Source organism: Bos taurus, chromosome 21, assembly GCF_002263795.3.
Source record: "Bos taurus isolate L1 Dominette 01449 registration number 42190680 breed Hereford chromosome 21, ARS-UCD2.0, whole genome shotgun sequence".
NCBI lineage: Eukaryota > Metazoa > Chordata > Mammalia > Artiodactyla > Bovidae > Bos > Bos taurus.
Window position 1 is genome coordinate 6152318 of NC_037348.1, and position 16288 is coordinate 6168605.

Here is a 16288-nt window from a genome sequence, read left to right on the forward strand (position 1 = left end):
ATCCCAAAACAATGAATTTCACCTTTTTCTCAAGTGCACATGGAACCTTCTCCAGGATAGATCACATCCTGGGCCATAAAGCTAGCCTTGGTAAATTCAAAAAAATAGAAATCATCCCAAGCATTTTTTCTGACCACAATGCAGTAAGATTAGATCTCAATTACAGGAGAAAAACTATTAAAAATTCCAACATATGGAGGCTGAACAACACGCTGCTGAATAACCAACAAATCACAGAAGAAATCAAAAAAGAAATCAAAATTTGCATAGAAACGAATGAAAATGAAAACACAACAACCCAAAACCTGTGGGACACGGTAAAAGCAGTCCTAAGGGGAAAGTTCATAGCAATACAGGTACACCTCAAGAAACAAGAAAAAAGTAAAATAAATAACCTAACTGTACACCTAAAGCAACTAGAAAAGGAAGAAATGAAGAACCCCAGGGTGAGTAGAAGGAAAGAAATCTTAAAAATTAGAGCAGAAATAAATGCAAAAGAAACAAAAGAGACCATAGCAAAAATCAACAAAACCAAAAGCTGGTTCTTTGAAAGGATAAATAAAATAGACAAACCATTAGCCAGACTCATCAAGAAACAAAGGGAGAAAAATCAAATCAACAAAATTAGAAACGAAAATGGAGAGATCACAACAGACAACACAGAAATACAAAGGATCATAAGAGACTACTATCAACAATTATATGCCAATAAAATGGACAACGTGGAAGAAATGGACAAATTCTTACAAAAGTACAACTTTCCAAAACTCGACCAGGAAGAAATAGAAAATCTTAACAGACCCATCACAAGCATGGAAATTGAAACTGTAATCAAAAATCTTCCAGCAAACAAAAGCCCCGGTCCAGATGGCTTCACAGCTGAATTCTACCAAAAATTTAGAGAAGAGCTGACACCTATCCTGCTCAAACTCTTCCAGAAAATTGCAGAGGAAGGTAAACTTCCAAACTCATTCTATGAGGCCACCATCACCCTAATACCAAAACCTGACAAAGATGCCACAAAAAAAGAAAACTACAGGCCAATATCACTGATGAACATAGATGCAAAAATCCTTAACAAAATTCTAGCAATCAGAATCCAACAACACATTAAAAAGATCATACACCATGATCAAGTGGGCTTTATCCCAGGGATGCAAGGATTCTTCAATATCCGCAAATCAATCAATGTAATACACCACATTAACAAATTGAAAAATAAAAACCATATGATTATCTCAATAGATGCAGAGAAAGCCTTTGACAAAATTCAACATCCATTTATGATAAAAACCCTCCAGAAAGCAGGAATAGAAGGAACATACCTCAACATAATAAAAGCTATATATGACAAACCCACAGCAAACATTATCCTCAATGGTGAAAAATTGAAAGCATTTCCTCTAAAGTCAGGAACAAGACAAGGGTGCCCACTTTCACCATTACTATTCAACATAGTTTTGGAAGTTTTGGCCACAGCAATCAGAGAAGAAAAAGAAATAAAAGGAATTCAAATTGGAAAAGAAGAAGTAAAACTCTCACTATTTGCAGATGACATGATCCTCTACATAGAAAACCCTAAAGATTCCACCAGAAAATTACTAGAAATAATCAATGACTATAGTAAAGTTGCAGGATATAAAATCAACCCACAGAAATCCCTTGCATTCCTATACACTAATAATGAGAAAACAGAGAGAGAAATTAAGGAAACAATTCCATTCACCATTGCAATGGAAAGAATCAAATACTTAGGAATATATCTACCTAAAGAAACTAAAGACCTCTATATAGAAAACAATAAAACACTGGTGAAAGAAATCAAAGAGGACACTAATAGATGGAGAAATATACCATGTTCATGGATTGGAAGAATCAACATAGTGAAAATGAGTATACTACCCAAAGCAATTTATAGATTCAACGCAATCCCTATCAAGCTACCAACAGTATTCTTCACAGAGCTAGAACAAATAATTTCACAATTTGTATGGAAAAACAAAAAACCTCGAATAGCCAAAGCGATCTTGAGAAAGAAGAATGGAACTGGAGGAATCAACCTACCTGACTTCAGGCTCTACTACAAAGCCACAGTTATTAAGACAGTATGGTACTGGCACAAAGACAGAAATATAGATCAATGGAATAAAATAGAAAGCCCAGAGATAAATCCACGCACATATGGACACCTTATCTTTGACAAAGGAGGCAAGAATATACAATGGATTAAAGACAATCTCTTTAACAAGTGGTGCTGGGAAATCTGGTCAACCACTTGTAAAAGAATGAAACTAGACCACTTTCTAACACCATACACAAAAATAAACTCAAAATGGATTAAAGATCTAAACGTAAGACCAGAAACTATAAAACTCCTAGACGAGAACATAGGCAAAACACTCTCTGACATACATCACAGCAGGATCCTCTATGACCCACCTCCCAGAATATTGGAAATAAAATCAAAAATAAACAAATGGGACCTAATTAACCTTAAAAGCTTCTGCACATCAAAGGAAACTATTAGCAAGGTGAAAAGACAGCCTTCAGAATGGGAGAAAATAATAGCAAATGAAGCAACTGACAAACAACTAATCTCAAGAATATACAAGCAACTCCTACAGCTCAACTCCAGAAAAATAAATGACCCAATCAAAAAATGGGCCAAAGAACTAAATAGACATTTCTCCAAAGAAGACATACAGATGGCTAACAAACACATGAAAGGATGCTCAATATCACTCATTATCAGAGAAATGCAAATCAAAACCACTATGAGGTACCATTTCACACCAGTCAGAATGGCTGCGATCCAAAAGTCTACAAATAATAAATGCTGGAGAGGGTGTGGAGAAAAGGGAACCCTCTTACACTGTTGGTGGGAATGCAAAGTAGTATAGCCACTATGGAGAACAGTGTGGAGATTCCTTAAAAAACTGGAAATAGAACTGCCTTATGATCCAGCAATCCCACTTCTGGGCATACACACTGAGGAAACCAGAAGGGAAAGAGACACGTGTACCCCAATGTTCATCGCAGCACTGTTTATAATAGCCAGGACATGGAAGCAACCTAGATGTCCATCAGCAGATGAATGGATAAGAAAGCCATGGTACATATACACAATGGAGTATTACTCAGCCATTAAAAAGAATACATTTGAATCAGTTCTAATGAGGTGGATGAAACTGGAGCCTATTATACAGAGTGAAGTAAGCCAGAAGGAAAAACATAAATACAGTATACTAACGCATATATATGGAATTTAGAAAGATGGTAACAATAACCTGGTGTATGAGACAGCAAAAGAGACACTGATGTATAGAACAGTCTTATGGACTCTGTGGGAGAGGGAGAGGGTGGGAAGGTTTGGGAGAGTGACATTGAAACATGTAGAATATCATGTAAGAAACGAGTTGCCAGTCCAGGTTCGATGCGCGATACTGGATGCTTGGGGCTGGTGCACTGGGACGACCCAGAGGGATGGTGTGGGGAGGGAGGAGGGAGGAGGGTTCAGGATGGGGAACACATGTATGCCTGTGGCAGATTCATTTTGATATTTGGCAAAACTAATTCAATTATGTAAATTTTAAAAATAAAATAAAATAAAAAATAAATAAATAAATAAAATTCACAAAAACCTCAATTACATTTGCACCAACCTAATATCTGGCTTCTTTCCCTTAGCATGATGTTTTCAAAGTTCATTCATGTTCTGGCATACATCAGTACTTTATTCCTTTTTATCAATGAATAATATTCCATTATGTGGAAACACTACATTTTGTTTATCTATTTATCAATTAATATCTGGGTTGTTTCTGCCTTTTTGGCTATTATGAATGATGCTACTGTGAACATTTATATGAAAATTTTTACATGAACATACATGTTTATTCTTCTCAGATATATACCAAGGGGTGGAACTGCTGTAGTATATAGCAGTCCTATGTATAACCTTTAGGGGAATTGTCAGACTATTTAACAAAGCAGCCATGCCATTTTACATTCCTACCAGTAACGTATAATGGTTCCAACTTCACAACATTCTAGCCAGTGCTTATTTTTGTTTGTTGCTTTGTTTAGTATTAGCAAAATACTTCAATATTTCACTAATGTAGTTATTCCACTTTTACTTGTTACTTATTTCATATGCAGTAACTCTATTTTAATGGTTGTGTAATTTTATTACATCTGTCTTGGAATTAGGCAGGAAATTAACAATAAAGGTAAATGTACATAGGAATATGCTTATGTATATATATGTCTTTCATATGTGTGTAAAGTGTACATATATCTGGTGTAGAGCAGTGGGAAGAACAGCAGATATTAGGACTTAGATGGCAACTATTCAGTGTTATCTCAAAGTTAAATGACTTCATCAATGAGGATAACACTTATTCTATCTCTCTCATAAGAATTGTGTTTAAGAATGAAAGTGAAAGCATTTTACAAATTTCAAAATATGCAGATGTAAGTTGTTAGTTTTTAAATTATTATTATTATCTATTCAACTGATTGGAAAATAGCTGCATTTACTTAATGGTCTCCATTTGCCCTCATTATGTAGGATTTTCTAGCTAATGTCATCCACCACCTGGCTGCTGTCAGTTTGATGAGCTTCTCTTGGTGTGCTAATTATATTCGCAGTGGGACCCTCGTGATGATTGTACATGATGTGGCCGATATTTGGCTAGAGGTAAATGTTTGCCATTAAAAACTAATAACAGTACTATGTCCTGGGTTAACCGTGACTCTTTATAGGAAGAACTCTCTGTGAGTGATTTAGCAGAGCTCTCAGTTCTGAAAACACCTAAAGTCTGTGGATATCTCTAGGTCCTCAGGTCTTTCAGGCTCAAAGAAAGGAAAGCTTTCAGTTTTTAGTTTCTAATCTTTTTTCTCCATGGTAATCCAGAGAGAGGGGTTATTTTGTGGGATTCTATTTCTGCAACGTGCACGCAGATATTAGCTTAGGAAGTAAGCTGAGGTATCTGAAGAAAAAATGAATTCTCATCTTTTAAAAGGAAAACTTGGACTATGGCATTGTGGATTTTTAAAGCTGATTGGCCCCATATATTCACTTAAGCCAAAGTTAAATAGGCACTGAATGCTTGCACTGCCCTGCATGTTCCTCCTCCAGCTTTAAGGAATGAGAATTAATGTTTATTTAAATGATATTTATTTTCTAAGGAAGCAATGTTTCAGAGCAGGAGACTTTAAAACAAGAGTCCCTAATCTCTAGTTATACAAAATATAAGAAACAAAGCAAAATTAGGATTGTTTCCTCTATGTGTTTCTGTTGTGTATCGGTTCTGTTTACCCTGAGACAGTGGGTCCTGCTATACTTAGAGCCACATTATTCACTATTTACATATACTCATTCATAATGAAAGTGAAAGTTGCTCAGTCAGGTCCGACTCTTTGTGATCCCATGGATTGTACAGTCCATGGAATTCTCTAGGCCATAATACTGGCGTGGGTAGCCTTTCCCTCCTCCAGGGGATCTTCCCAACCCAGGGATTGAACCCAGGTCTCCCACATTGCAGGTGATTCTTTACCAGCTGAGCCACAGGGGAAGCCTGAGCTGGGGGAAATGATACTAACATATTTGCATTCAGGATAACCTCTTGAAGGGCTAATAATTAAATGTGAGTTGATATGGAAGAAATTAATAAGATCTTGTTCTTTTAGATCAGAATTCAGCCAGTTCAGTTCAGTTCAGTTGCTCAGTCGTATCCGACTCTTTGCAACCCCACGGACTGCAGCACGCCAGGCTTCCCTGTCTATCATTAACTCCCTGAGTCCACTCAAACTCATGTCCATTGAATCATTGATGCCATACAACCATCTCATCATCTGCTGTCCCCTTCTCCTCCTGCCTTCAATCTTTCCCAGCATCAGAGTCTTTTCAAATGAGTCAGCCCTTCGCATCAGGTGGCCAAAGTATTGGAGTTTCAGCTTCAACATCAGTTTTCCAGTGAATATTCAGGACTCATTTCCTTTAGGATGGACTGGTTGGATCTCCTTGCACTCCAAGGGACTCTCAAGAGTCTTCTCCAACATCACAGTTCAAAAGTATCAATTATTTGGCACTCAGCTTTCTTTATAGTCCAACTCTCACATCCATACATGACTACTGGACAAACTATAGCCTTGCTGGATTCAGCAAACTTTTTGGCAAAAAGATCAGATCAGATCAGATCAGTCGCTCAGTGGTGTTCGACTCTTTGCGACCCCATGAATCGCAGCACTCCAGGCCACCCTGTCCATCACCAACTCCCGGAGTTCACTGAGACTCACATCCATCGAGTCAGTGATGCCATCCAGCCATATCATCCTCTGTCGTCCCCTTCTCCTCTTACCCCGAAAAGCCAGGTAGTAAATCTAGCTTTGTGGACCTCATACAATCTCTTGTCACATATTCTTCTTTTTCTGTTGTTTTTCCTTTTCTTTTATACTCCTTTAAAAATGTGAAAACCATTCTTACCATTCTTAGCTCAAGGGGCTGAGAAGCTTTAGTCCCTAGGCTGAATTGTGATTTGCCAAATCCTGTTGTAGGTGTACCCAGAAGTCATTTGAAGACATTTCAAAGAAATTGGCTACTGTTAAAATTGGCTAAGTACAGAATTGTGTTTCTTGTATGTAGCCATAATTAGACATGTAAATCCAGTTCTAAGGGTAAAGATTATTATATGTGCTTCAGAGCAGCAAATGACTTAGCAGAAGGAGGATTATGCCAGTTCTTCCATGTGTTGCTCTCTGAATGTAGTCATCTCTGTTATAATCACCTCCTCCTCCAATCATATCTCAGTAACCCTTCCTGAAAATTAAGACCACATTGGCTATGACTTTAAAACTTTGTGCTACTCTGTGTTAACTAAAAGGGAGATTAGGTATTAGGACTGGGAATAAGCACCGTGTTGTCCCTGCCTACCCTGACATTGATATGACATAGGTTCCCTAGGTGACCTGTTTAGACCTTCCTAAAGATGGAGACTATTAATCTTTCCTGTTCCTCAAAAGAATTATTGGGTCATTTCTTAGTTCTTTCTTTGCAAGGAAGAACTGCTTCAGCATCTACAGTTTTTACTCATAAGCAGTCTTGTGCCTTCTTCATGTATCTTCATGATCCTCTTTTTCTACATGTTAAGTTTGGATCCAGGACCCAACACTTTAACAATACCTTGACTGCAAAGGAGAGAGGTTACTGTCTGATTCCATCTTTGCACAGTCCAGCATAGGTGGCATGTGTATGGGCCCAAAGAAGTGCTACTTTGCCAACTCAAGTGGCTCTCTTCACATCCATGCATATCTCCAGCTTCCTGCTGGGCCTGGCTGCCGACCCTTCAAACAGCTCCCTCTATTCCAAGCCCTGTAACCTTCTGGCTTTCTCCCCATATCCAAGTTGGGCCTCACTGGCATGCCAGCCTTCCATTTCAGCAGTGAAGGCTACTTCCTTTTGGGCCTCTGCTAACCCTATAGTCTGATCACATTCCTACCCCTTGGTAAGTAGGGAAAAGTATGGAAAATGCAATGTAAACCATTCCTGAAGTGTATTAAGCTACTTCTCTTGTTCTAGATGGACCTTGACTTTCCTGGGAGATTTCAGTTCTAAAACTGGCAGGCCTAAGCCACACTTCTGCCCAGCTTCCACACCCACCTTCAGACACTTTCAGTCTTGAGCTACACTGGATAAAGCAAGAGAATCCTCATTACATTAATACCACATTAAACAGCACTTTGTATAATTCTTTTTACTCAACACAAATCATATGAACATTACAGACTAGCATGAAGTAAGCAGGAAAAATCAAGTGCTTGAAACTCTGCTTCAACCAGGATAGGGCCCTAAGGGCTGCCTCCTAACTCCACTCTTTATCATCTGCCTGAAAGTAGCTGCCTTGATTGCAGCGTGCCCAGCCCAGCCCAGGGCTTCACTTATATCCCAGCCTTTCTTCAGTCCAGCTCTCCTCCCAGTTAAATGTAGGAATTCAATAAATGTCAAGCTAACATACATGGTAAAAGTAGTTATGCTAATTTGTAGTGCTTATGTAATACAAGAGTAATATTACAGTCATTCTAGCTAATTTTTTAAATGTTGTATTATGCAAGGTTCCAAACATATGACAAGGTAAAGAATATAATGGGTCCAATGGACCCACCATCCAGCTTTAATAGTTATTAATGTGGCCAATCTTATTTCATCTACTTTTTATCCATAACCCAACTCGCACCAAGATTTTGAAGCAAATCCCAGGTGTAATTTAATTTATAGATACTTAATTTTACACAACTATCACCCTATCTGAATGCAATTTCTTTCTATTTCCTCAGTCTGCTAAGATGTTTTCTTATGCCGGATGGAAGCAAACCTGTAACACTCTGTTTTTCATCTTCTCCACCGTGTTTTTGATCAGTCGCCTCATTATTTTTCCCTTCTGGTGAGTAAACAAGCTGCTGTGTATGCCTTTGGTCGCTATGCTGAGGTCGCCTTGCATGTTGTTCAGGTTGGAGCATTGCCCTTTCTTTCTCACACTGATTTCCAGCTATTTGTGCCAAGTTTAGCTGGACAGAAGAATGTGAACAGTCATTTTTATAGATAATTAAAACCACACCTTCTAATGTGAAAGGCTTGCTACAAAGGAAGATAAAAGATGTGTGACCAGTGGAAAGCAGCATCTCTTACTCTATGTCTGCTCTCATGAACATGGATCTTTTTTGCAATTAACAACTTTTCCAGTTATTCAGTGAAATGTCATTGGTCAGTTATCAGCTCTTTAAAAGAGAGGCAAATTCTGTGTTAAAATTGCAATAGTTATAACCACCATTAATTGAATGCCAGGCATTGGATTAGGCCCTTAATACATCTTGGCACTAGCTATACAGCAAACCATAAAGATAAGTGTCATCACTTCCACTTCACGTATGAGGAAACTGATGCTGATTTCGTTCTTCCAGATCTCTGGTCCTAACAGTGGTATGGACCACTGGCTCTTGCTCAGTCTGTTGATTTTGTTTAGCCAAGAGCTGGCAGTGTAGAACTTATGTTGTGTCTCTCCTGACAGCCTTTCCTTCAGCAAGTGCAATTTCCCATGTGTCGATTGACAGAAACCAGAGGAAAAATGTGAGGAAGACTTTGAGGGTTTGGAAAGAACAGCTTAAAACTAACTGTAGTTTGGGGCTAGCCTAGGAGTTTCAGATACTCTCAACAGAAAAACTAATGTTGTTGGAAGTCCTAGGTTCCAGGGGAAAGAGATGGAGACCCAGGTTGCAGGGCTGATTCCTTGTGAGAGGAGAGCACACAGGAAGACTGGTTAGAGAGTTCAAAGGGTGCTGGCCACTCTCTGGAAGCCAGCTGCATTCTTTAACATAAGACTGGGTGTCTTGATTAGATACTTTTTTCTAGAGAGAAACAGCAGAGTGCAGTGATGCATTTCATGGGTGCAAGTCAGTCCTTGCTGCAAACTTACTACCTGTGCGATCTTGTACAGATTAGATCAATTTTCTCTGCTTCAGTTTCTCATCTGTAAAATGTAAGGATTGTCATGAGGCTTAAGTGAGATAATAAATATTAAATAGCTTAGAACAGTGTCTGGAACATAGTAAAGACTCAGTAGATGCCAGCTGTTATTACTGAAATTATTCATGAGTCTCTGAGAATTTGGAGTTTAATTCAGAATCAAATCTGAGATGCATGTTTAAGATGCTCTTCTTGGTTGATGAATCATATTACCATCACTTTCACTTTGGCTGATCAAGTGTGTTTGTGAAATTAGAATATTGTACAGTATTGATAGGATAAGAATTGACTTGCAGATAGCAGTTAAGTTGTGGCTTTTTAGTGTGACTTTCATGGTGCTCTGAATCTAGCATATGCCCACTGCTTATTTTGTTTCAAAGGTACCATGTGTTCCAGTTATCTATAGCTGTAAAACAAACCTTTTAAAAAGCTTAGTGGCTTAACACAGTAGTGAGCAATTTTTTTCTATAAAGGGCCATAGAATAACTATTTTAGACTTTAAGAGCCATATATGGTCTCTGTTGCATGTTTTTCTTTGTTTTGTTCTGTTTCTTTTACAATCCTTTAAAAATGTACCAAACCCAGCTTAGATCACTGGCTGTAGAAAAATGCTCTACAGGCCAGACTTTATCAACAAGCCGTAGTTGGCAGGCTTCTCTCTTAAAATAACACATTATTATTATTATCATTATTATCACCTCTTATGGATCTCGGAATTGACTGACCTCATTTCATGGTTTTCACTCATGTGGTCACAGACAGATGGTAGCTGGGCAGCCGGAGTTGGAGTTTTCTTGAAGGCTTCCTCAGGCACAAGGCTCAGGTGACACCCATGACATCAGCTGGTTTATGCTGGTCGTTGGTTGGGACTGCTGCGGGCCTGTCAGCTGGATTGCATGCCCATGCCCCTTCACTGGCCTGATCTCTTCCTAGGACAGCAGATGGATTTTAAGGGTGAGCAGTTCAAGAGAGAGCTTTGGCAGATGCTGTGTTTCCTTTTGTAACTCAGCTTCAGATGTCATAGCATGTCACGTCCAACCTCATTTTCTTCATTGGATCCAGGTCACTAAGGCCAGTTCATATTTAAAGGAAGGAAAATTAGCTTCCACTTCTTGTTAGGAGTAGTTTCAAATAATTTATAGACATATTTTAAAAACACATACCATGGAAGTTCTCAGTCTAGAGAACTCTCTGAAAAGCTTTTAAGTATTGCTGCTGTGGTTGATTTGTGATTCAGCAACAAAGGATCTCACCTAGAACTTTACTTTAACATCGCAAAATCAACAGGCAAGCTTACCGTAACCTCACAGTTGAATATCAGGTTAGGGTTGAGTGATTGGGAGGTGGTGTGTTACTTTCCCATACACCCTCAACTTTAAAATCCTAGACATAAGAACTCATTCTCTTGCCAGCATTTCTGGATTTCAAGGAGAATTAGTTACATGCATTTGGCATTTTCTTGATCCTGATATTTTGCTGAATTCACCAGCTCACTGCAGAGGGCAGCCAATACCACTGTTTGCTGTCTTCAGAGAGTTTGGGCTGCAAATAAACCAGTATTAGTAGACTTGACTATAAAAATTTTTTGTGGGTAAAATTTTTTCTGTACTGATGTTGACTGATCCTCATTTGGAGGGTTAAAGAAAACCTCAACAAGCTATTGGAAGTTTGGGAGCTGGGTTTCTCATGGTTTTCAAAAGCATCAGTTGTAGTGTATTACTCTGGCTTAAATAGCTGTCCCATCAGCTTGAACCTGTTACACAACCATCTTGTGGTGCCAAAGAGGAAAAGTCAGTTCCTTGTTGTGAGTCTGGCTCCAGACATCTGTCTAAAATTTGTAACTCCGCAGACTCACTTCTTAAGGACATTTTATTAGTCCAGATTTGTTGTGAATTTACCGTGAACCAAACAAGGTGCAGACAAGAGGCCCATTTCAAGATTCAGACGTTTTAGAGGTGCTGTGGGAGGGAGTTCGCCATCTAGTTGCTCTGTTCTTCTCAGTAGTTTTTGCTACGCATTTTGTAGTGAGATGTAAGGACTGAGTGTGGAGAAAGCTCCTGGGTGTTGCCATCTGAAAGGGATCTGAAACCCTGAGAAAAAGAACAGGAGTTTGACGTCACGTGTGTCTTTCCCTTTCTTCTCCTTCCCTTTATTCCCTCAGCCTCAAGCAGGTTTGCTTTCCCCTTGTGAATTTCCGTATGTGTTTGTACAACTGTGTTGCCAGTTCTCCTTCCCTCCAGTTCTTTTCAGGGAACTTATAGCCATTTTTCAGTCAATGTCAGCAAGAGTTAACTGGTTTGATTTTCTAAGCATTGCTACTGTCAACATTAGGTAGACACTCCAGTTGGCACGGGCCAAACTGCTTTAATCTAATTGCTTGGTTACCCTATTTATTTGCGTTTTTCTTCAAAAGTGTTTAAATTTCAGGCTTATGTTTTTCACATTGTATTCCAAACTATTGTATTAAAATAATGGCTGCTATATTTGCGAATTATTGGATGTATTTCTCTACTTTATACAAATACCACCTGAGAATCATTCCCCAACCCAGGGATCCAACCCAGATCTCCCTCATTGCAAGCGGATTCTTTACCAACTGAGCCACCAGGGAAGCCCATTCAGTGAAAAAGATCCTCCAAAGGTCAGATAAACGATTCCCCTGACTCCTGACAGTTTTTCTCCTTAAATAAAAAGAGCAGATACTGATTTAGTCCCAGATGGTTGACCTGAAGGGAAGGAGCGTGTTGTAGCTGATGTTTCCAGGTAGCAATGCTGGTCATCACTCCATTTCTTGAGCTCATCACTAGATGTTGTGAGGAGCTCACAGGTGAATGAGATGCAGCTCCTCGCCTGCAGGAGTTCATGATGGCAGTAGAATAGATCTTTGTATCCACCACCTTATTCATATATTTGAAGAGTATTAATACTGACCTGTGTTTTTTGGATATTCCAAAAAGAAAATAGTAAGACATTTCTTTCAAATCAAAACTACAATAAGATATTGCCTCACACTGTTCAGAATGGCTGACCATCATTAAAAAGTCTACAAATAATAAATGCTGGAGAGGATGAGGAGAAAAAGGAACCTTCCTATATTCCTCCACTGTCAGTGGGAATGTAAATTGGTGCAGCCACTAAGGAGAACAATATGGAAGCTTCTTAAAAACCTAAAAATAGAGCTACCATGTAATCCTATAATCCCACTCCTGGGCATATAGGAAAAGATAAAAATTCTAATTCAAAAAAATACATGTACCTCAGTGTTCATAGCAGCACTATTTGTAACAGCCACAACATGAAAGCAACCTAATTTGTCCACTGACAAATTGATAAAGAAGATGTGGTACATATTTACAATGAATATTACTTAGAAGTAAAAGAGAATGAAATAATAGCATTTGTAGCAACATGGATGGACTTAAAGAGATTATCATACCAAGTGAAATGTCAGACAGAGAAAGAGAAATGTCATGTTATATCACTTATATGTAGAGTCTAAAAAAATGATACAAAGGAACTTACAAAACAGAAACAGAGTCACAAATGTAGAACACAAAGTTATGGTTACCTAAGGAGAAAGTGAGGGAGGGATAAATTAGGGATTTGAGATTAACAGATACACACTACTATATTTAAAATAGGTAAAAAACTAAGACCTACAGAGGAATTGTATTCAATATCTTATAATAAATAACCTATAATGGAAAAAATCTGAAAAAGATTAGATACATATATATATATGTGTATATATATATAGCTGAATGACTTTGCTATACACTTGAAACTAACTCAGCATTGTGAATTAACTATACTTCAGTTTTAAAAATGGTTAAACAATAAAACATTTCTAACTGTGAAAACAACTTCCTTACCTCCAAGGATACATATGCTAGTGGTAACTTTATTTCCCCACCACTGGTTCACAGGACTTTGGGCTTCATCTTTTGATGATCCAGGTCTCACTGGTATCAAAAAAATGGTACCCTGAGAAGCCTCATATGTAAAAGAATTTTGTGGGCGATGAGACAATATAAACCCTTGAAATGGCTGTTAGAGGACAGTTTTAAGGAGACACAATGGAGCCAAAAGCCTCTAGTCCATCAGAGGGAAACTAGAGTGAGGACATGATAGTCTTTTTCTTGCCTTTTAACGCCTGAGGCCTCAGTTCTGAGCAGGCAGGCAGGGGCAGGCAGGGGTCTTCCGGGGTCCCGTCAGCTTCCACACCTGCCTGGAATAGCAGTGTCCTTCCCTCAGTCACCAGAGGAGACGCTAGGCCAGAGGGCTCTGTTGTAGCTGGGGCTGCTCCCTGGGACCGCCCTGCAGATGCCTATCTCAGAACTAGACTTTCCAGTCACACGGCTTCTGGAGGAGACAGCACAAGTCACCACACATGTTTGCTCAGAGTCTCGCTTGGTGGGGAGCTCCTCCCACACCCCACAGGCTTGGTACTTCTGCTGCTGCTTGTAAACTTATGAAAGACAACTACCACAGTCCATAGAACTTTAGAATGAGGGGCTTTATTCATTATTTAGTGCAACCCCTTTGTTTGTTTATTTGTATGGAAATCATTTCAAGCTTGCAGAATAATTTCAAGTATATTACAGAGAACTCTTACCTGTTCCCTTTACCCAGATTTACCAGTTAACATTTCCCTGATTTGCTGTATTTCTTTCTTTTTCTCTCTCAATACACACACACACATACACGCTCACATGTGTGTGTATATGTGTATATATATATATGCACATATACACACACATTTTTTTCTGAACCAAAGTTGAAACTATCATGCCCTTTTAATCCTAAATAGTTCAGTGTGTATTTCCTAAGGACAAGGACAGTCTTCTACAGAATCTTCCATCAGTTTCAAGAAAGGTAGCAATCTACCATCGGTGTTTTGGTTTTGTCAGTTGATCTCATAGTGCCTTTCATTGCTTTTTTCCCCTCACTACCGGATTTGGCCAGGATCACATTCTGCATTCAGATGTCATCCGCCTGAAATAGTTCTTCTTCTACTGGGTACTCCTTGCCTTTCGTGTCACAGACATTGTTGAAGTGTTGCGACTTAGTTTATTTTTCACGTGAGAAGTTAAGATAGATCTAGGATAGCACTGCTAGTTATGCAAGTATCAAGACCAGAAACAGGACATTTGAAACAGAAAACAGGTATGTTTCCAACTAAATTAGTTAATTTGATAAGAGCAGACATGGCTGCCTTGCCTAAGTTTTAGAAAGTTTTCTTCAACTATTTGGTCACTTAGAAATATAAGCCATCTCTAAAATGTAAGATAGGCAATTAAACACCTAGAGAACCAATATTTGTTATCCTGAAAAGGCTTAATGCTTACACCCACAATTAGCAAGAAAAAAAGACCTTTAATTTTTATTAGAAAAAAACAGCTTTTGGTGACTGCCTTATCCAGCCCAGCAAAACCAACAATTTATACCAACAATGTGATTTTTTCAAACCATGTAAGCTTTAGCAATTGAAAGAGTAACGATGGGGAACAAAACCCCAAACAGAGAAAAGGCCAAGCTTTGCCATCCATAGGCACCATGGTAGTGTGTCCACTGGGACAGGTTAAAGGCCAGTGTACAGAGCAGAACTCAGGAGTATTCTCTGAGAAAAGGGAGATTCCATAGGCCCCACAAGGTAAATGTGCAAGTGTTTGTGTGTTCACACGTGTCTACACACTTGATACATGTATGTTCAGGACACATACTTGATACACGTGTATTTGAGCCACACAAAATTTAGACGGGCAGATAAGTTTTGTTTTTTTCCTTCCTATTCTTTTGGTAAAGGATGAGAAGAATTAAGGCTGACAGATTGGACTGTCCTTTAGGTATCATTCTGGATCTCACCCCAAAAGATCTCCCATGATTTCCACTTTTTGTTTCAGTTCAGCTTGTTACATGCCAACTATGTAAACTATAACTTCACTAGAATGACCTGTGGAGCCTTAAGAAAATGTTCATGGCCAGGTTCTAATTCAGACCAATACTAGAATCTACAGACTGGACCCAAACACTGTGTTGCCCTCCATGTGGTATTAACTAGCCCTTTGCAGTAGGAAAGTGGGTGGTGGTGGAAGCCGTCTCATCATAGTGGTGGTCATAATAATGCTATAACTACCATTTTTGAGTGCTCACTGTATGCTGAGCTCCTCCCATTTGTCAACTCATTTAATCCTCACGACAACCTAATGAGGTGAGTTCTGTTTTATTACAGAAGAAACTGAAGCCCAGATAAGCCAGTAACTTGCTGTAGATGCCAAGGAAACCATGATCCAAATGTAGCAGGCTCCAGCACCCATGCTATGGACTGACCTCTCCTCTCTGCAGTGGCTTCTCCGTCTCTGGAGCTGTTTGTCAATGGCAGTCTCTTCCATTTCTAGAACTCTTAAGTTTGCAAAGCTGACTCTGGGTTTCTCTGGAGCCTTAGTCAGAGAAGTGGGGTTAGTTTCACCCAAGGAACAGGAGGTTGTGTAGGTTGCCAGGCAAAAAATAGCAGCCTCAGTCCCAGAGCCCAGCTCTGATGATGCTAGGCCAAGTATTGTTTTTGTTGTTCAATCGCTAAGTCGTGTCTGACTCTTTGAGACCCCATGGACCACATACAACATGCCAGGCTTCCCTGTCCTTCACATCTCCCGGAGTTTGCTCAAATTCCTGTCCACTGAGTCGGTGGTACTGTCTGACCATCTCATCCTCTGCCACCTCCTTCTCCTTTTGCCTTCAGTCTTTCCCAGCATCAGTGTCCTTTCCAAT

The 16288-nt window shown here is 39.2% G+C and overlaps 1 protein-coding gene across 2 annotated transcripts in view; it reads left to right on the forward strand.

The window, feature by feature from the left end:
* The window catches only part of CERS3 (ceramide synthase 3), a 170185-nt gene that overhangs the window by 83370 nt on the left and 70527 nt on the right, over positions 1–16288 (forward strand). For both annotated transcript variants that reach the window (XM_059879159.1, NM_001099389.1), the window contains 2 exon segments: positions 4571–4699; positions 8335–8441. In XM_059879159.1, the coding sequence (XP_059735142.1) occupies positions 4571–4699; positions 8335–8441 (236 nt within the window).